At 35.6% G+C, this 26,299-nt stretch overlaps 1 protein-coding gene across 2 annotated transcripts in view; it reads left to right on the forward strand.

Moving 5' to 3' along the window:
* LOC125681483 (NEDD4-binding protein 2-like) overlaps positions 1–26,299 on the forward strand; it is a 42,670-nt gene extending 16,371 nt beyond the window's left edge. The window contains exons 7-16 of one of the 2 annotated variants that reach the window (XM_056154188.1): positions 784–3,683; positions 5,585–5,701; positions 6,910–7,064; positions 8,853–8,977; positions 9,719–9,863; positions 9,970–10,152; positions 14,898–14,965; positions 16,700–16,800; positions 21,306–21,432; positions 23,805–26,299. In XM_056154188.1, the coding sequence (XP_056010163.1) occupies positions 784–3,683; positions 5,585–5,701; positions 6,910–7,064; positions 8,853–8,977; positions 9,719–9,863; positions 9,970–10,152; positions 14,898–14,965; positions 16,700–16,800; positions 21,306–21,432; positions 23,805–23,850 (3,967 nt within the window). In that variant the 3' untranslated portion in view covers positions 23,851–26,299. Of the gene's footprint in view, positions 1–783; positions 3,684–5,584; positions 5,702–6,909; positions 7,115–8,852; positions 8,978–9,718; positions 9,864–9,969; positions 10,153–14,897; positions 14,966–16,699; positions 16,801–21,305; positions 21,433–23,804 lie in introns of those variants that run through there. The other variant, XM_056154189.1, reaches the window with a different exon arrangement.

Consider the following 26,299-nt stretch of genomic DNA (forward strand, 5'->3'; position numbering starts at 1 on the left):
TAGGGCTTTCATACAGCTATATTTCACATGTGTATTCTTTTTGACAAGACCTTTCTTCATTCAACAAAGTTTTTAATCTCTTGAACTTGGGAGTTTGACCTACCTTATGGAAAACTGAAACTTGGCCATAACTTTTGAATGGTTTGTGCTAGGGCTTTTATATTTCGTGTGTGTATTCCTTCTGGCAAGACCCTTCCCCCCCCCCTTTTTTTTTTTGGTACCGGAACCACCTCATTTCCAGTGTCAAAAATTTTTATTTGGGGATGTGCTCATCTATCTCAATTATCTCAACATTCTTTATTTTTGGGGGTGTGCTCATCTATCTCAATTATCTCAGCATTCACATCCTACTTGCATTGATATTTCATCCCAGACACCTATGCCCACACATATCACACATGCCACTTGCCCATTTTCACAGGCCACTGCTTTCCCCTGGTTGCTAAGAATAGTCTCTACACAGCCCATTGACTTCATGACCTTGGAGTTGTGCCATATGGGGGCATTAGTGTTTTACAAACTCATTTTGTTTATTTGATATCTATCAAATTTTCAAGAATGGTATCTTGTATAAGATCTGGGTTCCTATTAGTTTTCAAGGTAAAATACAAACTCTCAGTTTCCAAAGAAGCCAAATAAAAATGCAAATAATAGATTAAAATTATTTGATTAAATTGTCTCAAAGACATCATGCCAATATTGATCATGATATGAGAATTGTACACTTTTAAATGTATGGTATATAGAATGTGTTAATGATGGAATGCTGAAATTTTTGTACAGAGAAAATGGGGAGAAACCAAAGGATGTAGAGTTTTCCCAAGCAGATTTTCCTGAGCTTAAAACTTCTCAGCCTGGGAGGGGAAGTCCATTCAGTTCACCTAGGAGGGATTCATTAGATCATGAGGTTTTCTTAACAAGACCTGAGGATTTTAAAGAGAATGACCACCAGATAAAATTTAGAAAAAACAGTGGTGATTCGCTGCTAGAGTGTACCACTCCAGGTAGTGATACAGATTCTGAGAAGAGAATGGAAAAAGAATTTGACCAGTTAAGTGATAGCAGATACAGCCCCACCCCGACTAATATAGGATATGTTGCTAGATCTCATTTAGCAATGTCAACCAGCAACCTGCACAAACAACTGGAAATTATCTCAAAGCGAAAAACTCTTATGTCACCACCAGTTTCGTATGGAGCTAAACAGAAAGAGGACACATGTGAAGCAACTGTGGAAGAGTGTACAATTTCTCAGTCCTCAACAAAAGTTACGGACACACAAACAGCTGAAAAAGATAATATAGAGAAGATAGTGGATGATCTTATCTCTGAGAATGTGGGTTCTTGGAATGTCGATAGTGATCAGGATAAGGTAGTAAATGAACTTAAATCTCTCATCCTTTTCATGCCTATTGATCCCATGCAGCACCCACAAGTGGAGAAAATGATTGAAGAAAAAATAAGAATACTGTCTCAAAATAGTGTGAATGATCATAATATTGACGTAGATGGGAATGCTGCAAATGAAAACGATGATATTGATGATGGGAAAGTGGCAAATTCTCATGAAAACGAAAATGTTTGGGATACTTCAAAAGATCAGCAAACTGAGCATTTGTTTGAAAACATGGTACACAATACCAAGAATACTTCAGATGATTTAACTAGTACAGAGTTACGAGGAGAGGATGAAATTCCAAGTGACCGTGGACAGATGACTGAGGCTATTTCAGAGAGTGATGAAATTCCGAGTGACCGTGGACAGGTGACCAAGGCTATTTCAGAGAGTGATGAAATTGCAATGGACCGTGGACAGAGGACTGAGGCTATTTCAGAGAGTGATGAAATTGCAATGGACCGTGGACAGATGACCGAGGCTATTTCAGAGAAGGATGAAATTCCAATGGACCGTGAACAGGTGACCGAGGCTATTTCAGAGAGCAGTGAAATTCCAAGTGACTGTGGACAGATGACTGACTCATTTTCAGAGAGTGATGAAATTCCAAGTGACCATGGACAAGTGACCGAGGCAATTTCAAAGAGTGATGAAATTCCAATGGACCCTGGACAGGTGACAGAGGCTATTTCAGGGAGTGATGTATCTTCAGAACTAAGTAACATTAAAGCATCAGAAGTGTTGTACTGGACAAAACAAGAATGTAATGAAGAAAGTGAAACTGATGTTTTGGTGTCTGCAGGCACATGGGAAGATGAAGAAGACACAAAAGATCAGAAACCCCGCAGACAGAGACGCGTAATCAGACGTACACACCGAAGTCAGCAGGTTATACAGGAAGATGATGATGTGTTAGATACAGAGAATGTTGTCTCCAGAAGTGCCTTCAGTGATGGAGAAATTGAATTGATGACAGATACATCCCATATATCAAAATCGTTGAATGAATCTTCATCTGAGCATCAAACCTCCATCTCAAAGAAAATTGTGAAAGTCACCCAGGCTACCCCTAATGGACTAAGTTCATCAGTCTGTGATAAGAGCAATATAATGTTACAAGAGGATGTTGTTCTTGAAAAAGATAAAACCCAAGCTGTAAAGAAAAACAGCAGGAGAAAAATGGCAGCCAGATTCCCATACTTTAATGATAGTGATGTAGCCAAATTTTCTGTAAGTGATTGGACTGCTATTAAAGTGGATAAGCTTGATGATGTAAAGTATGAAAATATTGAGAAACCAGAAGAAACTTCATTAACCATAACGGTGGATTCTGAAACAGAAATAACACCACAGGATTTAAAAATAATGTATGAACTTAATAATGAAATGACAGTCAGTAGTGGTGGGGATCTTTGTGTTATTGATGGCAAGGATTGGAAAGGATATTCAACTGATGGTAACTCTCCCGAAAATTCTGTTAGAAATAGTAAAGTGATGACAGTACATCGTAGTACCATGACAGAAGATCTGCTAGAGGCAGATATTGAATTTTTGAAAAACAGTTTCCCCACAATCCCAGAAGTACATTTAAAAGATGTTTTACAGAACTGTGATAACAGTGTCGAGTGGGCAGCAGACATTATTCTGGAGTGGAATTTTCATGACTTATCTTTGAGTCAAGAGGACAAAAAAAAATATTTAGACTCGATATTTAAGTTACAACGAATGCCGAAGTCCCCAACCATACCTGTCAAATTGAGAAGTTCATCAACTGTTAGTATGGTGGAGCCATTCAAACAACCTGCTCTTCTTTTGGACATTTGTGTAAAATTCTTGGAAGACACAAATATTGCAACTAAAGAGGACATTGAAAATCAGCTGATTGCAAACTCTCAGAAGAGACTGCTTTCATATGAATCAAACATTCGAATACATCATCAATTCTCACGAGAGAATGAGGGTGATGAGATATTTATTGAAGATGATGACTTCACAAAAAAGATTCTACAAGAATTGTTGGACAAAAGTGAGAGAGAGTCTGCATCTGACAATATTTCTATACAACATGAATCAAAAACAGATCAGAGCTTGAATTTGTTATATATAGATTCTCCACAGAGTGGTGTATTTGAAGGGGTGTCAGACATTTCTTGTCCCACAGAAAGTCAGATTGTGTCTACTCCTGGAACAGAGTCCCCAGCTAATCTGACACTGTCCCTTGAACTTCCAAATGACTTTGTGCAGGCTCTTTTAAGTCTTTTTGGATCGATTGGAAAATTGACCCCAGGTACACTTTTTATATGTCCGTCTTAGGATGGGCCAATGCCCATATTATGGTACAGGCTATCCTGTCTGTCCATCCATCTGTTAGCTTTTTCTTGTCCAAGTCATATTTTTCACACAGTTAGGCCTAGGTCTATTGATGCTGTGAGCTTTTTAGCTCACCTGAGCTGAAAACTAAGTGAGGTTTTTTGATTGCCTGTTGTCTGTCTGTCTGTAAACTTTTCACATTTTCAACTTCTTCCCCAGAACCACTGGGCCAATTTCAACCAAACTTGGCAAAAAGCATCCTTGGGTGAAGGGCTTTCAAATTTCTTTAAATGAATGGGAGATAATCAAAGGGGAGATAATCACAAAAATGCAAAAATAGGGTGGGGCCATTTAAAAATCTTCTTCTCAAGAATCACTGGGCCAGAAGACCTGACATTTACATGAAAACTTCCTGACTTAGTGCAGATTTAAATTTGTTAAAATCATGACCCTTGGGGGTAGGATGTGGCCACAAAAGGGAGATCAAAGTTTTACATAAATATAGGAAAAATCTTCTCAAGAACCACTGGGCTATGAAAGTACAAAGTTACCTGAAAGCTTCCTGACACAATGCAAATTCAAGTTTGTTAAAATCATGACCCCTGGAGGTTTTACATACAAAGATATAGAGAAAATCTTCCCCAAGAACTGTAAAGGACAAATTTACATGAAAGCTTCCTGACATGGTACAGATTCAAGTTTGTTGAAATCATGCCCCCCCCCCCCCCCCCCCCCCCCCCCCCAGAGGGTGGGTGGGTGTTAAGATGGGGCCACAATAGGGGATCAAAAATTTGCATGCAAATATGTACGGAAATTTTTTAAAGATCTTCTCTCTCTAGAACCAGGGGGCCAAGAAAGTAGAAATTTACATGAAAGCTTCCTGAATAGTGCAGATTCAAGTTTGTTAAAATCATGACCTCTGGGGTAGGATGGGGCCACAATAGGGGATCAAAGTTTTACGTACAAATATATAGGGAAAATCTTAAGAACCACCGGGCTAGTTAAAGTACAAATTTACATGAAAGGTTCCTGACATAGTGCAGATTCAAGTTTGTAAAAATCATGGCTTCTGAGGGTAGGTTGGGACCACAATAGGGATCAAAGTCTTACATGCAAATATACAGGGAAAATATTTAAATATGGGCCAAGGTGACTCAGGTGAGCGATGTGACCCATTGGCTTCTTGTCCGTTGAGGCCTAGGACTGTCATAATTGGTCAGTTGATGCACCTCGCAAAGAAGGTGCATCGTAAACCAAAAATTAGATGACTGTGGCCTTCTTTTTTAACTATATTGCTATACTTACTCATATCATGGTCCAGATCATATCTTGCACACTGTGAGGCCTAGAACCATCAAAATGTGGCCAGTTGATGCATCTTAGGGGGGGGGGGGGGGGGGGGGGGGGGGCACGAATGAAAATTAAGTCACTGCAGCTTCATTTTGGAAATGCAATTACAGCGTTACAGCTTGTCTATACATATACATGTTGTGTCTGGATCATATTGTCGATGCACCTTGGGGAGTAAGGGGGATTGACCCTAAGTAGGTCACTGTGACCTCATTCAAAATTGCAATTGATAGTGTCACAGCTTGTGGCTTCAAGCATGCAGACATAGATATACATTATGTACATGTAATTCCAGAAAGGTGTATCATGTATCCTAGTGGTGCACTTTATTCTTTATGAGGTCACAATATTTTCTGGGACTCCTTAGTAGTTTGTGGTTGTGCCAGTCTGACAGTTAATAGATTTGATTTTAGTACTCCATTACTTTGCTGAAAATAATTAGTAGTATCAATTTTATTGTGAAGTAATCTGTGAAGAAAAACTTTTATGTAAGAGTTTACAGTATAGGATCATTTTTCTTTCCCATAGAAACAGCAGAAGCTTTAACAATTCCAGTAGATTACATAACCGCTCAGCGACTTCATCAGTGTCTGAGGACTGAACATGTAGAAAATCATGTCAACAGACGACAGCAGATTTCAGAAGGTACAATTGTTATCACAGGCACAAAATTGAAACAATGCAAACCAATGGATTAGTCTATATTAAAACTAATTCTTTATAAAAAGTTGTATAGGTAGTATGATCACAAGGCTGAATGAAAGAATCAATTCAGGAAAAGGTCAATATCATAGAAAATAGTATGTTGATGGTGCTACCATTAGAATGAGTGCAGCAAAAGCAAAGTAATGGATCCAGAAAATTCTCAATCCAAAATAGTTTACATTTTCCCTAAAAGAGGAATGCTAAAATCCTAAAATGGCAGAAAATGACATTTTTAAGTCGCCTTAGTCACGAGGGTGACCTATTGTGATGGGTCTTCATTAATCGTCTCGAATCATCCACTAACAACTGAATATTTTTAACTGAAATTTCTTGAATACTACCTGGCCAATTGTCCTCAGATTTGGTAAGCTATTCAATATAAGATGAACGTAAATTGTGATTTTCATAATCATTGTACCCCTGGGACTCCAGGGGCTTGGCAAAAACTGCTAAAAATAGCTTAACTTTTCTAAAATCTTCTCTACTCCAACACATTTTGATGAAAAACTGAATGCATGGTTAGGAAGAACATAGGGCTCTCTACAAAACTTGTGTTTTTCATTACCCCAAGGGCAGGGGTTCTGCCTCAAGAATGAGATCTAAATGGTGGAATAGTGAAAGTGTAGTTAATCTCAGAAAGTGTTCTTCTCTACTCCTGCACACCATGAAGATAAATCAAATGCATGGTTAGGAAGAGCAAGAAGCCCTCACCTCAACCAAATATTTTTCCCCGGGGCAGGGTTTTGCCTCCAGGGCAAGGCCAAAATGGTCATATAGTGAAAATGTACTTCAATCGTAGAAAATCTTTTTCTGTACTCCTGCACATCTTGAACTACAGAAAACAGAATGCATGTTGAGGAAGAGCATGAGGCCCTCACCAAAATTGTGAAATTCATGGCCACAGGGTTCTGGTCATAGAGCTGGTAATATATTGAAAATACATGTACTGGATTTTGTTAATTTGATCATTTTGGCTAATTTTGTCTTATACATATGTTACCATTAGAGCTTAATTTTTGAGCTGCCCACTGGGCTGCTTGAAGATCTCGCTTTAGTATTGTATGGTAAGAATGTGTGGTTAGAAAGTAAATCAAATATAATGTTATATGGTAAGAATGTGTGGTGTATGAAGCCTTATTAATATTTAGATGAGGCCTTAGCGCAGCAGCTACAATCAACAATGAATGATTCCTCCGTGACAAAATCAAATGCATCGGAATCACGTGACAGACGTCCTGCTCGAGAGTCAATGCTTGCAATAATGCATGAGCAGTTACTGGAGGAAAGAAGGAAAACTGAACTGGTAACTGAAAACTGAACTGGTAACTGAAAACTGAACTGAAAACTGAACTGGTAACTGAACATTTGAGACTATTCAGCTTTAAAATTGAACTGGTAACTGAAAATTTGAAACTATTCAGCTTTAAAACTGAACTGGTAACTGAAAATTGGAGACTATTCAGCTTTAAAACTGAACTGGTAACTGAAAATTGGAGACTATTCAGCTTTAAAACTGAACTGGTTACTGAAAATTGGAGACTATTCAGCTTTAAATTTGCTGGTTATTTTCACTGTTTCTTTTCTAAGTTTGTTTTCGTGCAGTTTTATGTTCACACTTGTTATACACTGTCTTTAGATGGGATGTGTTATGGTACAGCAATGTCTGTACGTCTGTCCATCCGATCTTGGTTTCCTGTTTCTCTGTTGCATAGCTGTATAGCCTCTTAATTAATGTATCATTGTAGATCATGTTGCAATTTTGATTTATTACAACTTCCCTTGCAAAGAAATAGTGATTGTATGTATAGCCATGCTCTATGTGAAAATAAGGTGTTGAATATATAGAAAGAAATTCTCCGGAAGCGTAATGATTACTGGTAGCTGATTATCAATGCATGTATAATCTGGTCAATCAAAATAACATGGGGTTATAATAAGAAATGAATTCTTTTATTTGAATTTTAGTCTTAGTGACGGGATCTGGGAGATTTTCCACTCCCACTTGGAAACTTTTATTAATGCTCAATTCTCAGTTTCCCGGTTGATCCAGGAGATATAACTTGTGTATGCATAATTATTTTTAATCGTCTGAAGAATCGTTTTCTATATTGATACCTGTAACAGCAGTAATGTAAAATCACATGTTTCCATACTTTCACTACTGTAAATTCCTAATTATACGCGAGGAATTTATTATTGCGTAAATTCACGAGAAAAATCATTCACAAAATAAAATTACTCGCTTTTAATTTTATATTGCCAAATTACATGCAAAAATTCCTGATCAATAGAACACTAACGAATTTATGTTCTCGTGATTTGATGTCCATGAGTCATTTCGCGATAATAAGCACTCACATAAAATAAGGAATCTACAGCATTTATTTACAAGCAACAAAATTTATGTTAATCATTTTCCAACAAATACTTTGTATTTAGATCTTTTAGATTGAAATGATTTCAGTTTCATTAAAAAGAATTGTATAAAGAGGTTTGAGTATTGTATACCTGTATACAATAAACTTCCATGTCAAATCAACATCCACACCAAAATCAACTTCCAACACTGAAGAATTGATTTATTACTCTTCTTCCATCATCAGTCAAATTAAAGATTACATTTGAACAAAAAATGTCCTATTGGAACAAACTTAAATCTACACTGCATGAGGATACTTGCATATTTACATGACTAATTTTCCTACATCTTCCTGTCCCCTATTGTAGCCCAAGAGGACATAATGTAAACAAATTTGCATCTACATCTGTTTGTATAGTAGTTTGACTAATTGTACTTTTGTGGTTTTAATGAATTTGCGATATTAATATTTCTTCATAAAACTTTCAACCCCTATTGCAGTTCCATGTGTCATAATTCGAGCAAACTTCAATTAATTCTTGAAAATTAATTTGATAAAAAGTATCTTTGTGGTTCTTGGGCTTTTATGCACTATATTTGATCCAAGAATGTTTTGTGCCATGTTTGGTTTCTTGAGAAGTGAAAAATGAGAAAAGTTTATAGACAAACTTTTATCAGAAAAGCTTAGGTGGAATATTTCATGAATTACTAATTTTTTTTTTAACTTTTCAGAAAAAAGATTTAAAGGCCTCAGGATATCATGATACCATGGGTAATAGAATGAAAAGGCAGAAGCTTTATGAAGAATTCCCAGCTATTGATCCATCTGTCATAGATGAAATATTTCAAGGAAATTGGTATGTTTTCAAATATAAAAACAAACAGCAATTTTAAAAAGTACCAAATTATTGGGTTGTATTGACATGTGTAATTGTCTTACATTTGGATTATATTTGTGTTCAGGTTATGGAAGATGTAACGAAAGGACAAAAGCATACAGAGAGCCTGATTTGGCCCTGTGAATTTTCAAAACAATAAAAGCTGATGATTTTTACCTTTTGGTTCGAAAGATATTTAGAAAGTGGATTATGATTAAAAATCTATGATTATAACATTATGTACAGTATGTCACAAAGTACATCATTTTAGATATACATTTTTTCAAATTTGCACTTGCAAAAAAAACAAAAATATAAGATACTGTAACATTTTATATAGAAAACAACATGTGATCCAATTTTTATACGTTTATTTTTTTAAAAAAAATGTCATTAAGAGTGAAATCCCTTGATTCATAATGGTATTTTAGATTGAGGACTGTTTTATATTTAAATTCTTTGTAATTGTTAAAATATGGCATTTTGATTACCCGTAAAAGTCAAAAACTTTACAAATCACATTGTCTTTCTATAAATTCACTCCTTTGAAGAAATGCTTTATAGCTTACAAAAGTTTGAAGTCTCTATTAAATTAAAATTCAGTGCATGTGGGAATTTGTTGTGGAAAATGAGTAAGGCCATTTTATGCATAAAGTGAACCCCTAGTTCTTTTGTTTAGATTTGGCATTTTCCAAAAGCTTACTCTATGATAATTTACAGCTTCAGCTATGAGGAAACAGTAAGAGCAGTGAGGGGGTCACTCGGATCTAATGAGCCACCAAAAACTGTGATGACAGCAGAAGCAGCAGACGTGTATGAAAGAAAATTGATAGAAGCAGCCAAACAGCAAAGTCTGCAAGAAATGGTCATTATTTTCAGTTGAAAGGCACATTATCAAGTATTTTGCTTAAAATTCGATGAAATGCAAATCGTCCAATTATTGCATGAAGACTTAGATTTTTTTATTACAGATTGACTCATATTCCTATCGTCCAAAAGCAAAGAAAGAATTCCAAAGTGCTGAAAACCCAGAATATGAAGATATCAGAGGAGAAGCCAATCTACATTATAGACTGCGTCTTGAATGTTTTCAAAAAGCTCAAGAAGCTTACAGACGGGGCATGAAACAAGTGGCCCAGTTTTACTCCAATCAGGTTTGTGTTAAGATTAAGGTAAAAATATAAATCTTTGTACATGTTAATCTGTGGCTTAAGTTCTCCTTTTGTATGCCATTGTGCTTCATGGGTATAATTGCTCAATTTTTATACTATACGAAGTTTATTACAAATAGATTACTACTGAAGCAGCAGCCTCTGCAAGTTTTGTGAGTTCAAACTTTCAGTAATTTGAGTCCCTCAGGTGATCAATTAGTTATGTTCTGTTTCCATCGATTGTCATATGTAAACTTTTGAAAATTTAAATTTCTTCACAAAAAAGAGGTAGCTAATTTTCCCTGAACTGGTGGTATGCAAGATCTTTCGGATAGGGGAATATAAATTTTTAGGTCACCTGAATTCATTCAGGTGACCTATTGCTATCTGTTTTTGTCCGTCGTCGTTCGTCGTGCATTAACATTTGAACATTTTCAACTTCTTCTCTGAATCTCCTGAACCAATTTCAACCAATTTTGGCATATAGCATCTGTGGGTGGAGGGGAACAAAAATTGTGAAATTCGTGGTCCCTGCCCCCCTGGGGCCTGAGGGGTGGGGCAAAAACCATCAAAATGAGTGTAATTTTAAAAAATCTTCTTTACTCCTGGACATCAAGAAGCCAAACTGTGGGCATAATTATAATGAGCGTTGAGCCCTCTACCAAAATTGTGAAATTCTTGGCCCCTGGGGCAGGGGTTCTTGTGTTAGGGTGGGGCTCTATTGGTCATATAGTGAAAGTGTAGAAATTCTTTGAAAATCTTCTTCTCTGTCTCTGGGTATTAAGTAGACAAACTAATAGCATGGTAATGATGAGCAAGGATGCCTCTTTATACCCCCTACAACAAGTTGTGGGGGGGTATACTGGAATCGGGTTGTCCGTCTGTCCGTCCGTCCGTCTGTAGACGCAATGGTTTCCGGGCTCTAAAGCATTATCCTTTCCACCTACAGTCACCATATCATATATATGGACTACCCATGGGATGAAGATGTTCCCTATCGATTTTGGGGTCAAAAGGTCAAAGGTCAAGCGCGCTGGACATTGAAGTAGCAATATGGTTTCCGGGCTCTAAAGCATTATCCTTTCCACCTACAGTCACCATATCAAACATATGGACTACCCATGGGATGAAGATGTTCCCTATTGATTTTGGGGTCAAAGGTCAAGCGCACTGGACATTGAAGTAGCAATATGGTTTCCGGGCTCTAAAGCGTTATCCTTTCCACCTACAGTCACCATATCATATATATGGACTACCCATGGGATGAAGATGTTCCTTATCGATTTTGGGGTCAAAAGGTCAAAGGTCACGCGCACTGGACATTGAAGTAGCAATATGGTTTCCGGGCTCTAAAGCGTTATCCTTTCCACCTACAGTCACCATATCATATATATGGACTACCCATGGGATGAAGATGTTCCCTATCGATTTTGGGGTCAAAAGGTCAAAGGTCATGCGCACTGGACATCGAAGTAGCAACACTCAGAAAAGAGGTAGTTTATACCTATTACTCAACACCCTTGGGGAGATTGGGGTAAGCGGGGGGTATTCTTAGTGAGCATTGCTCACAGTACCTCTTGTTAAAAATTGTGAAATTCATGGCCCCTAGATCAGGGGTTCTGTTGCTATGGTGGGGCTCTATAAGTCATATAGTGAAAATGCATTATTTCTTTGAAAATCTTCTTCTCTGTCCTTGGGTATTAAGTAGACAAACCAATAGCATGGTTATGATGAGCAAGGATCCCTCTTTCAAAATTGTGAAATTCATGGCCCCTGGGTCAGGGGTTCTGGTATTAGGGTGGGGCCCTATTGATCATATAGTGAAAATGCATTTTATTTCTTTGAAAATCTTCTCCTCTGCTGCTGGGTATTAAGTAGACAAACTAATAGTATGATAATGATGATCAAGGATGCTTCTTTCAAAACTGAAATTTATGGCTCCTGGGTCAGGGGTTCTGGTGCAAAGGCGGGGCTGACCACATAGCTATTCAATGTTTCTTCCATCCAAAAGTAAAATTCTTATATTTAAACACAAACCTAATTCAAACATTGGAAGGTTGTTACATGATACTCAGGTGACCTATGAGGCCCCTGGGCCTCTTGTTAATTTCATGGTCCCTGCATCCATAGGGCTCAAGGGTGGTGCCAAAAACTCTAAAAACTGATCTACATATGTCTGCTTTACTCAATTGATCAGTGTCTGTCATCCATTGTCGGTATTGCATTCAAAAATTGCACTTTATAATTGCAAAAAATTTCAATTGGTTGTTTTCTATCGTCATGCGTTACCAATTGAACATTTTTATCTTCTTGATAACTACCATGCCAATTCTTTTCAAATTTAGTATGAAGCATCTTTTGGACAAGGGAGGCCTAAATTGTAAATTTCAGGATTCCTGCACCATTCCAATTCTTTTCAAATTTAGTATGAAGCATCTTTTGGACAAGGGAGGCCTAAATTGTAAATTTCAGGATTCCTGCACCCTAAAGAGAGGGGCAAAGATTGACAAATTTTCAAAGATCTCTACAACCTCACATATGCAAGAAAAACTAAATGCATAGTGATGTAGAGTAGGAAGGTCTCTACAAAAATTGTAAATTTCATGATTTCTGGGGTAGAGATTCTGACCCCAGGGTGGGGCCAAAACTTATAAATTATAAAGTGTATATGTGTTAAACACTTGAACAACAACTGAATTAATTAATTCTATTTATATTAGATTGAAACTAAATAAATATTCAAAAGGAGTAGGTCATCCTTTACCAAAATTGTAAATTTCATAATCCCATGGGGGTAACAGTTTTGGTTCCAGGGTGGGACCAAATTTGTTACAGTGATTATCGTCTTTATCATTTGATCTCTGTTTGCTGATACAGTATTAAAAACTAAATGCATATTTAGGAAAAGCAGAAAAGGATGTACCAAAATTGTTAATTTTGCAACCTTACGGTTTTGACTCTAGGACAGTCCAAATTAGTCATATCGTGTTAATGTTACATATATTACGTAAAGCCTTTCATCGGTATAGGCACTTTCAGGGGCATTTAAGTTTTAAGAACACACCTTGTTATATACTGTTGCTAGATATTAGAATTTAGCTTAATAGATGTGCAGAACAGGAATTTTTTTTTCTAGATTTCCTTGCCCTTAGCACTTGTGATACTTTTAACTTAGGTGAATGATATAGCCTGTGGGCCTCTTGTTCAATCAGACAAGTGAAAGTTTGTTTACTTGCCCAAGAGGCAATTGAGATAAAAAGTTACAATGATAAGAGGAACAAGCCTTTATTTTGCTTTTCAAGGTCAAAGCTTGATGTTAAATGTACATGTACATGGTCAATTTAATACCCCGGTAAGCACAAAACAAAATAATAAGGCTTGGATGATCAACTGTGATGTACATATTCAACCATCATAGATGGGTTATATTATGTATGTTGCAGTGTTTCTGTGTGTTTGTCTGTTGTCTGTCTGTTCAGCACCTTATACGGAGGATAAAATCAAACCAGGTACAGATGTTGCCTCAGTTGAGAGAAAGATGCCTTGTATTTCTCAATGTCAAAGTTAAAGGTTATATTTTCATAGGCAGTCTTTGAGGTAAAAAATACTATTAAGGCTAGTATCAAACTTGGTGTGCATGTTCCCCATGGTGTTGGTACCAAGTATATTTTGATTTCAAAAGTAATATTATAATTTTGCTTATTAGAGTGAAATTTTTCTTCAATTTAATGTTAAACAAAGTCATATTAGCACTAATGAAAGCCATCTTGAAGTAACATTTGAATATATTGAACTGGCATATTTTGCAGTGTGAGCATTGTTCTTGTTTTCTTTAATTTTCTTAACAACAATTTATCAATTTCATTTGCAAAGGTCTTTGCTTTTAATATGTCAATTCAAGTTATTGCAAACCTGCCCCCACTCCCAAGGAGGGTTACAATAAGAGTTAAATAAATGAACGTGTATTCGGTATATATATGCATACAAACATACATACATAGATACCAAGGATAACCCATGAAAGCTCAAAAGCTTATTTCCAATGGGGTCCTTTGATGCACGGGTATTTGCACTAGGGGTAATTTATGTGGGAGGAAACCCACGTGTCCAAGTGGGCAACCGCCATACCCTCTCACATACAACCACTGCCGATCACGGGGGATCGAACTCGGGTCGCAGCAGTGAGAAGCGAGAGCGCTACCTCTGCGCTACTTGAACACCCAATGTTTTTCACATTTTACGTATTTTAATTAGGATTTTGTGAGAGTCTTTAATGTAATCATTATATATATAACAAACATTTATTGTGTATTGCTAGATATTATATGTACTAAGTCTAGTAACTTGATTATGTTCTAATTAACTCCTTTGTTTGTAAAATGGTAAAATGATTTCCCTATACTGGGCCCCAAAATTGGAAATAAAGCATTTTGTAACGTAAACAAGCTTTGGATAATTATAATGGGTAAAAAGCCTGGTAAGTAGTATCATGAAATTAATAGCCCCTAGTAATGGGTTACGGAAGGAACTCAGTTGCTATATGAATATATCATTACAAATGCTCTTCCCAGTAGAATTGATGCTTCTAAGTGGGCATTTCATCACTATAGGAATAGGTAGTTGAAAATTGAAATGCATCTTTATTTGTATGTAGTTAACATACTAAGAACAATTGTTGATTATTTGTATATCTTATATAAGTACATTAACAGTGCATTCAGGATAAAATTACTTTGTTTCATTTCCAGGGCCACAAGCATACAAAGCAGATTAAAGAGGCAAATGAAAATGCTGCACAAATGATTTTAGGCAAGAGGTATGAAAACCATGTTAAGAATATATTGTTATACCCCCCGCAACAAGTTGTGGGGGGGTATACTGGAATCGGGTTGTCCGTCTGTCTGTCCGTCCGTCCGTCTGTAGACGCAATGGTTTCCGGGCTCTAAAGCATTATCCTTTCCACCTACCATCACCTTATCTTATATATGGACTACCCATGGGATGAAGATGTTCCCTATCGATTTTGGGGTCAAAGGTCAAGCGCACTGGACATCGAAGTACCAATATGGTTTCCATTTAAATTCTTTAATGGCTTTTTTCATCGCATGGAGATGCTGTGTTCCTAGATACCTTTTGGATCATAATACTGAAGGTTTACCTATTACCAACACCCTTTGGGAGATTGGGGTAAACGGGGGGTATTCTTAGTGAGCATTGCTCACAGTACCTCTTGTTTCATTTTTACTGGTATCCTTGATCCTATTGTAGGGATAAGGCTGCTGTACCTAAACAATTTTGGCATTGTAACGGGGATAGCATTATAATGGGGGAAGTCACAGTCAATCAAGCGCATGACTCCAAATGTTACACAGAGGTCCAAATAAGTTCTTCCTTAGAAATCACACTGGTAGGAACCAGCATATGCAAATCCTTACTGCAAAAATACCTTCATCAGTGTTTGAACAACCATCAACTGACACCTTTCTATCTTGAAGAGAGATATCACCCACACGTGGCAGTTAAGCTTGCACAAGCCACAAGATATATCTCTCACTGCTCTGCATATGGAAAGAGAAACAAAGGTGTTCAAAATCATTAGATAAAACCTGCCACTTGCTAGCCTAAAAACTTCAGTGTTACTAGGACTTTGAAAATAGCCCAAAAACTTCAGTGTTACAAGGACTTGGAAAATAGCCTAAAAACTTCAATGTTACAAGGACTTGGAAAAGGAGTTGAAGAGCACATCTCATAGTTTCCCCTGTTAGAAAAGGGCAAGCAAACTAGTGCTATAAATTCGTAATGCCTAAACAATTCACATTAGGAAAAAAAAATTAAAGGATGCTCTCAGTCTACAAACCTTTTATGAACTACTCGCCAATGATGTTAAAGACAATGATGTTGTCCTTTGTTATTGATCGACATATTTGATCAAGATTTTCTTACTTAAGCCTGCTACAGAAGAAACCTTAGGTTTACTCAACTTAAGCAAGAAAGTTGACTGAGATTTATTTTTTTTTAAGAAATGCAGAAATTTGAGTTTTCTTAAAGCAAAATCAACAGGTGTCTTTCATCAACAAATAAACTGGACCACCAAAGAGATTCAAAGATTAACATAGGATTATATATTAAAGTAAATTCTTTGAAAATATAGGCAAACTTCCTTTGTAGTATATATTCAAATTCACACCAATACCCTTTGGGCCAGGGTGGGACCATGATTGGGATTAAATGTTATACGTTGTAAAATGCAATTACTTGGGTGAGTGATGTTGCCCATTGGCCTTTTTTGCATTCCCATATTTTTACATTGCTGTTTCAAGATTTCAATATACCCAACATATTATCCCACTTCACTTGTATGTGGGGACTTGGTTGATGGTTGAAAAGATGTTATTCAGTTTACTTTTTTTATCAAGGATTTGAATTTGCTAATATGTTCATATCATGATATCCCATGGGAATGAAATTCCACAAAAATTTATGAATTTTCAGTTGATGTATTATGTGTATACTATATATGGTTTGTCTGACATTTGATATTTTATTACAGAGAGGAGTATCTTGAGACCAAGTCTACTCTGGATCTTCATGGTTTACATGTTGATGAGGCCATTACAGTTCTTACAAATGTTATAGAGGATCAGTTGAAAAGTAGGTTAATGCCATACCGTGCTCCCACATTGAAAAGTCTTCAGATTTTTAGCTCACCTGAGTCACTCCGGTGATCTATTGCTATTGGTTTGTGTCTGGCGTCATCCGTTGCATTAACAATTGAAATTTTTAACTTCTTGATAACTACCATTCCAGTTCTTTTCAAATTTGGTATGGAGCATCTAAGGGACAAGGGGGACATAAATTGGAAATTTCAGGATTCCTGTCCCCTAGGGCCATAGGCGCAGGACAAAAACTGCCAAAAATTTACCAATTTTCAGAAGTCCTTTTTCTCTACAACCACACATCTGTAAGAAGAATCTAGATGCATAGTCATGTAGAGCATTAAGGCTTCTACCAAAATTGTAAATTCCATTGGTTCTGACTCCAGGGTGGGGCCAAACTTGGTACAGCGTATATAATGTTTATGTATAAAACATTTAAATCAAATCGTCTTTAATGCTACTGATACTGAATTGAAACTAAATGGATAATTAGAAGGAGCAGGTATCCATTTACCAAACTTGCAAATTTCATGATCCCAGGGGTAGGGGTTTTGGTTCCAGGATAGGGCCAATATTATCATAGTGATTATTGTCCATATCATTTGAAAGACCTGTTCATTAAATTTGCTGACACTGTATAAAAAACTAAATATATATTTAGGAAAAGCAGAAAGGTATGCATGAAAATTGTGAATTTCACAACCTCAGGCCTCTTGACTCTATGGTGGGTTCAAAATAGCGATGTAAAGTCTTTCATTACTTTGGGCACTTTTGGGGGCACCTGTATTTTAAGAACACATCTTGTTTTATACTGCTACTGAATATTAGAATTTAGCTTAGATATGCAGAACAGAAATATTGTTGTAGATTTTGTAGTGATACTTTTAACTAGTAAATGCTCAGTTGGCCTCTTGTATTCTTATACAGCAACTTACACTTGATAGATACACTATATCTTATTGCTGTGTCTTGATGCATTTTTTGGGGGTAGTAGGCAGGCGCGTAGCTGCCTATACACAAGTACACAACTGCGTACACATCATTTGAGTGAGAGAGATCTTTGCCATTAAAATATCTGATTGTGCCTCAAAAATAAATGCATTATATGGTCCCGGTTTATAATTTAATCAGCATCATATAATGTCCATTCAATCAAATTTAAAGTCCTTTTTAGCTCACCTGAGCCAAAGGCTCAAGTGAGCTTTTCTGATCAAAATTTGTCCATTGTCTGTCGGCGCAAACTTTTCACATGTATGACTTCTTCTCAAGAACCGCTGGGCCAATTTCAACCAAACTTGCCACAAAGCATCCTTGGGTGAAGGGCTTTCAGGTTTGTTCAAATGAAGGGTCAAGTCCCTTTCAAAGGGGAGATAATCACAAAAAGAGGGTAGGGTCATTTAAAAATCTTCTCAAGAACCACTGGGCTAGAAAAGCTGAAATTTACATGAAAGCTTCCTGACATAGTGCAGATTCAAGTTTGTTCAAATCATGGCCTCCGGGGTTGGATGGGGCCACAGTAGGGGATCAAAGTTTTACATGCAAATGGTAGGCAGGCAGTGCACTTGACTAAGCATGTCAGTCATTTTGAGTATTTGATTGAGAGGCAACATTGTTTTGATCTTATGATAGATTTGGAGATAGATATGATATTACACTGGATATGAAATGGAAAAAACATAATTTGGAATAGAAATATGGTGGATATTCACAATGTAGTATCAGATTAAACGGTTAACAGTATGTGTATAATATACTAACATTCTTTACCTGATGATGATCATATTGAATTTATGAAAAGCTAAAAACAACAACAAATGTTGTCCTGAAATATTCTCTTGATTTTTCAAAACACTAGTACTGCCTGATTATTGATCTAAATGTTGAAGCCCCCTAGAAATTTTGGGTTAAATTCTGCAAATTTAGTCAGAATGTTGATTTTCTCTGGAAAAACAAAGGTTTACTTTATTTTATTTCCAGAAAATATCCAACACTATTATTTGATACAGTTTTGAAAGTACCCATAATATTGCACATGAAAACAGTGCATTGTAGAAGGAATTAGGGTGTCTTGAGTAGCACTATGGTTCATGCACTAGCATGTCACTGATCCTCAGGGTGAGCAGTTGTTATATGTGAGAGGGTTTTGTATTCAACCAGTCAGACAAGTGTGTTTCATAACCCTTTGTGCCAATGTCCCAACCAACAATAAGGTGTAGAACTTTTTTGTTAATATTTCTGAAATGAAAAAGTTTAAACTTTAAAACTTTTAAGGAATTAGGAACACCAAGGCCCTATTTAGTCCAATCTTTAATCATTTAATAACTTTTAAAGTGATGACTTATAAACGATGCTGATTGGTTGAAAAATTCGTTTGATTTCTCTGTCAAAATTTCGTTCAGAGTTCATCTGCACTTAGCACGCGGGACTACTTTTGTCTGGAATTCGTCTTCCCCGTTCTAATTTTAGCGCTATTTATAGAAAGGGATTTTCCACACAAGCATTATATATAACGAAATGCATTTGTTTGATTTTTGTTTTTCATTGCTATCAAAAATTAGCACAACTAAAGATATGAATAAAATACAAATTAATTTAAAGAAACAACATACATAGGCGATGACGTGGCAGAATAGTCAATTTGATGACGTAGACCACTTACTGGTAGAAGTAGACAGATTACACGAGTTCCCGGTATGAATCGTCTGCTTTACGAGATCGATAACATGACGGAGCAAGTGGCGACTTCTGATCTGGTAAATATCAATGAAATTGAACTGCGTTATATGGGGCTCAGTCAACGAGTGCGTTTTGAACGTTTTCCTCAATATTGAAATGGAGCCGAATTGCATTCCACCGTTCCAACGACACAACCAGTGTTCAACGTCTCCTCCAACACGATGCAGCATAAATCCAGTCACCACTTGTTATCTTCCTTTATATTTAATTCAGCTTTTAACCATTGCACCTTTAATTTGGCGTATAATCCATTTAAATCTGCACAGTAACTGTTCCTGACCTGAACGCACAGCCATGCCGTTTTGTTTTTGTTTTCATTCTTGCCTATATTTATTCCTACGCGCCATTTCAGAAACGTTAATTCAAGCTTTTTGATGGGAGAAACTATTTGTTTTTCTATCTTAAAAACATAATTAAATGATAAGCAATAAAACTTATAATTCTTTGTTTGATGCATGTATCAAACGAAACATTGGACGGAAAACTTCATCAATGCGCGTAATTATAAGTTTCATTTCTTAAGTCAAAACCCTTAGTCTACAATATAATTATAATTCATTTCCATTTTTCTGCAAATCCCTTGAATGTTTATGTCAGTATGAAATCGCAGTTACATAATTACACTCATATAGTGTCAAATTAGCTCCAAAAGTTTGATTTTGTCACAATTTTGGATACTAGGACTGTGGCTACATTCAAGCAATACTTGTGAAACATTCAAATTTGGTTCCATTTTAGTTTGAAACCCCTGTTAAATTTTGGCTTTAATTTTGTGCATGTGGCCACTTTTAACTTTTGAAATATGGTATAACATTACTGGATTTGAAAAAATATATATCATTAGTTCACCTGAGCTGAAAGCTCAGTTGAGCTTTTCTGATCGCCTGTTGTCTGTCATCTGTCCGTCTGTAAATTTTTCACATTTTTGACTTCTTCTCCAGAACCATGTGGCCAATTTCAACCAAACTTGGCCAAAAGCATCCTTGAGTGAAGGGCTTTCATGTTTGTTCAAATGAAGGGCCATGCCCCCTTCAAAGGGGAGATAATCACGAAAATGCAAAAATAGGTAGGGGTCATTTAAAGATCTTTTTCTCAAGAATCACTGAGACAGAAGAGCGGAAATTTACATGAAAGCTTCCTGACATAGTGCAGATTAAAGTTTGTTCAAATCATGACCCTTGGAGGTAGGATGGGGCCACAATAGGGGATCAAAGTTTTACATACAAATATATAGGGAAAATCTTTAAAAATCTTCTCAAGAACCACTGGGCTAGGAAATTACAAATTTAGATGAAAGCTTTCTGACATAGTGCAGATTCAATTTTTTTTTTTAAATCATGACCCCTGGGGGTAGGATGGGTCCGCAACAGGGGATCAAAATTTTACATATAAATATATAGAGAAAATCTTCTCAAGAACCATTGGGCCAAAGAAGTTTACCTTTACATGAGAACTTCCTGGCATAGTGCAGATTCAAGTTTGTAAAAATCATTGCTCACCTGAGCTAGGTTGGGGCCACAATAGGGATCAAAGTTTCACATGTGAATATATAGAGAAAATCTTTAAATATGGGCCAATGTGACTCAGGTGAGTGATGTGGGCCATTAGGCTCTTGTTTTTGATCATCTTTATGGTCTTGCATTAGTTTTAAAACTTGCCTCACCTCTGAGAATGGAAAGCATTATTTCTTCGTGATTAAAGACTTTTTAAAAATATTTAGGAAAAAATTGCTATTTAATTGCCCCCATCTTCTTTGTTTTGCAGATCTATCCAGTAGTGTGTATAGAAAGAAAGATCTCTTCATCATAACAGGAAGGGGCAGCCATAGCAGGGGTGGTGTAGCAAGAATCCGACCAGCTGTTATGCGATGGCTCAAACAAAAAGGCTACAAGTAAATATATTGATTTTTAGGTCACATGAGCTGAAGGCTCAAATGAGTTTTCCTCATAAAATTTCTCAAGTCATCTGGTGTCTGTAAACATTTTCAACTTCTCTAGAACCACCAAGCCATTTGCAACCAAACTGGTTGTAATGCATTCTTTATAGGTGAAGGGGTTTCAAGTTAGTTCAAATGAAAGTTTAATATTGAAAGAGGTGAGGGGAGGTAATTGATAAATACAGTCAAACTTCATTATCTTGAACTTCATGGTGCCAAGAAAAAAAATTTGAGATATCTGAGGATTTGAGATATTGAGGTTAAAATACTTAAAGAAAATGTAGTTTGGACTTTCAACTCACTTTGATATATCCATGTATTCGAGATATCTATGTTCGAGATACTGAAGTTCAACTGTATTAAAATTGGGGTGTTATGTTTAAGAAATCTTTTCAAGAATGAAGAAAGCAGACAAGCTGAAATTTATGAAATATTACTTATATACTGAAAATTCAAATTTGTTCATTCCATGACCCCTTGGGCCAAAGTGGGACCGCAATAGGGGTTCTAAGATTAAAATTGGTTATAACAATACTTAAGAAAATCTTCTCAAGAAACATGGGAACAGATGGATTCAAAGTTTAACATTGGTTATATATGGGGAAAATCTTCTCAAGAACTACAAGGTATTGACTTGGTACCAATGTATCGGATCACAGATTAAGGTCAAACAACATCAGATGTACATTTCCTCGAATATTAAGTACAGTCGTCAATTAATGGGGGCGCCGGTAGGGGACATGTATTGCTTATATGCAGTACTTTCAGAATGCTTGTTGTTTAATTGATACGCAAACAAGATAGTATAGTGTAAACTCCATTTGATTTGTTTCTTGTCTCTAGATGAATGATTTGGGACATGGGTCTCTTGTTTATTAGATTTTCATTTGTAAAACTTCAGTATCATATGTATTTTGGCTTGAAGAAGTTCTATATGAGTAATATAAAGTAGACTCACTGTCTCAGTAGCTTCACTTCTATTAGTAGTAAAAATGAATTTTCACAATTCAATGATTTAACCTTTCATTTGGTCACCTGAATCGCTCGGGTGAACTATTACTATTGGTCGGCATCCTGTGTCATGCATTGAACATTTTAACTTGTTCTTGATAACTATCCTTCCAATTATGTCAAAGGATCAATTCAGGGTAACAAAAGAAAAGACCTATAGGGGAGAACAATTCAGGGTAACAAAAGAAAAGACCTATAGGGGAGAACTATTCAGGGTAACAAAAGAAAATACCTATAGAGGAGAACAATTTTCCTGTAGAAGTCGCATTCTTATATTGAGTTTTTTTAGTTGTTTTCTGTCATACATATATATGAAATTTTCGTATTTTCATTTCGAACCTATAATTCATTATCTACAATGTTGAAATTAACGTTCATATTATAAAAGTTGTAAAAGAAAATGCTCAAAGCATTTTACTTAATTAACCTTCAAAGTTGGCCTAAACAACATTTTCCCCATAAAGCACCCATTTTGACATGAATTTCTTTTTAAGTCCTTCTAGGCAAACCTGTTCCTAAGGGGTTTTTTTGTTTTGATAGATTACAATCTTAAGAACAATTTACAATAGTATTTTTAGGAGCAACCCTGCCTTGGGGTTAAAATTCACGAAAAACCAACAAAACATTAGAGGTACTGTTTTTGAAAACCTGGTTCATATTTACACAAATACAGCTTAGTAAGCAGCAGTGCTGGTAGTATATGCTGTGATTATATTTTGCCATGGTTTGCATCCGCTTCAGCAACACTTTTATTTTTAGGTCACCTGAATAAACTATTTTTTATATATTTTCTAAAAATATAAACTAGATTTAAGTACTAAGATAACATATGATTGGTCTATTCGTTATGTTAAATGGAACAGCCAATGCACCCTTTGACTTTGATGACTCTCCATATTTGGTAATGATAACGAAGACAGGTGGTACTAAAAAAAACTGGATCGAACTAGTTTGCAACAAACATGAATTCATTGTCAATGATGAAAGTAATGTCAATTTCAAAAGAAATATAAGAGAAAAGATTCAGTGAATGTAAATTTATAAAAATTAAATGCATGTTCAGTAATAGCAGAAAGGAATGTACCAAAATTGTGAATTTCACAACTTCCAAGTCAAAGGCAGGGTCCATATGGTAAAAAACTATTGTTTCATAGTTCTTGGGGCTAGTGACACTTTTAACTAATACTCAGGTGACCAGTAAGGCCTGTGGGCCTCTTATCTTAATTCACAAATGTAAAGGTTTTCAAGGAAATACCAAAATTGAGTCTTATTTTGTCCCTAGTGAGATTTTAATATTACTGTATATTTGCTTGTAGCTTTGCTGAGGTCCGTGAGGGTCTGTTAAAACTGCGTCTGCCTTAGGAACATTAATTGATTTGTACCAAGTGACGAGAACTTAGATAGCTGTTTGCATTTGTTTGTATTTTTCACCTATCAGTAAATTGTTTGATAAACATTGAAAACATGCATGAAATGCATGTAGGATGTGTTTATGTTTATTTTTTACCTGTATTTTAGATAAGTTCATGGATATGATTGATATTCTTGAAGAATTATACTTTTCGAAAACATTATACATGTATACCCGTATCAATTTCAAAGCATGATCATAAATTGTTGATTTCAAAGCATCATGAATATAAATTGTTTAAAGTTGACACTTTATTCGTATACTATAAACATTAACTACCAGGTATTATTTGTAACTTTTCTGGGATTTGTTGTTGGTGTTTACAAACTATACAAGTACACTCGTGTTGTAGGTGTGGTTTTGTATTACTGTGTATAAGAATAAGAGCATGTGTATATGAATAAAAGGAAAATGAGTCAATCTTTGGTTGTACTATAAATAATGATATTGTAATACAGTTATAACAGGAAATTTGACACTGAAAGTTTAAATGTTGATTTGACTTAGTCAGATGTCAGTGTTTTTGATGATTCATGTGCAATGTGATATTTTAAGAGATAAGCAAAATATCTTGTATTAGATCTGGCAGATTCTAATTTCTTGTAGTATGAAAAGAAGCAGTAATGAAAATGATTTATTTTTTTTATTTTGATGCAAAGCAGTCAAATATGTGAAGCTTCAATTATTAGAAAGTAATTGCCATTCTGCCAGTATATACATATTATCATTCTGCTAGTATGTACATATTACCATTCTGCTAGTATGTGCATATTACCATTCTGCTAGTGAGTACATATTGCATACGACTCAGAAAGTAATTGTTCTAGAAGAACCAGTTATATGGATTTTTTTATTGTGTTTTATGTGGATGTAAAAGATGTGTGAAATATTTGTTTACCCGGTACTATACATGTATATACACAATGCTGTGTCATATTATCTAACATATATATAAGATGTGCATGTATTTCTATAAATTGTGGTAAGAGTTTCAAAACTATCCATGCTTTGTTCAAGCATATGGAATGGTCTGATTTGGTGTAGCTGGATCTTGCATGTCAATAACAGGTCAGTGAATTTACCAGACATGTGGTAAACTGACACTTTCATTTATACATGTGTTAAAAGATAGAAAAGTTGGAGAGAAAAAGTTGTTTTGAGCTTTTTTCCCCCCCCCTTTTGCTACATTTTTTACATCACCACATGCCCTGTATTATAAAATATGTTGATGGCTATGTTGATTGTATGCATAGTTACATGTACATATTTCGAATGATATAGATATTCATATTATAAAAGTTGTAAAACAAAATGCTCAAAGCATTTCATTTTATAATAAACAAGTTATGCGAAGAGCATAAGTAGCGTGTGCATGAGCGATATGTACATTTTATACACGTCATTAGACAATGATTGCTTTCTTTTTTATCATTAGGGAGGATAAATCTCCCTATCATATTTCACCCCTTCAGCAGTCTCATGCATTTTACGTAAATTTTACATCAAGGTAAACATAGTTTATTGTGATATCACAATTAGTCCGAGTCATTACTTTCATAGTTCATAGTTCGTAAGGCACAAAATGAATATTTATTTTTTACTTGGGTTTCTGGTACACAGTTGAATCACCTGATTTTGGTTGATACAAAAACAAGCAAGTAAATCAGCATTCAAGGAGAAATGGTCATCATATCACTGTATTTTGTTGTTTTTATCTTCTAATACGTTCACGGCGTGGCGTTACCATAAGGGCGATCTCGGCTACATACAATGTATAAATGAGTGGACTCCAATTTCAAATGTCAGTTTTGTAGTCTTGCTTTGTTTCTGTATAATAAACAATTTATTGCATGAATGTTTGGGAGATATGAAGATGTAGTCACTTGTATTCACTGAAGATCTTCATGCAATAAATGTATATTGTAATATTTGAACTGAGTGTCATAATTATTGTCAGGTGCTGAATTCTGAATTGGCTCAACTTCATCTTCCATCGGTTATCTTTTGTTATGCACATTCTATTCTATGTTTCTCATATTTACACAAACACATTTATACTTTTCATGTCAGATTAGTTTTTGAATGTACATGGAGTGAAATCAAGTTAATGGTTGTTGAGTCTTGTGATTGTTATTTGAAGTGATATTTGAATCAACGTCAAAACAAATTGAAAACTAAGCTTTATATTTTTTTTTTTATGAAATGGTAGCTTTTTTAATCAGGTAACTGTGATCTCTTATTCTTCTAATGGTAGTGTTAAAACATGTATAAAAAAGGGTTAAACAACATATTATATAACATAACTTTATTGATAATTATGTGATTACTGTTTTTCTAAACAAAAAATATGTATATTTAACTACGCACAATTGTTCAATAAACAATTAGAATGCATGAGTA

The sequence above is a fragment of the Ostrea edulis genome, chromosome 2 (assembly GCF_947568905.1).
Source record: "Ostrea edulis chromosome 2, xbOstEdul1.1, whole genome shotgun sequence".
In the NCBI taxonomy this organism is placed as follows: Eukaryota; Metazoa; Mollusca; class Bivalvia; order Ostreida; family Ostreidae; genus Ostrea; species Ostrea edulis.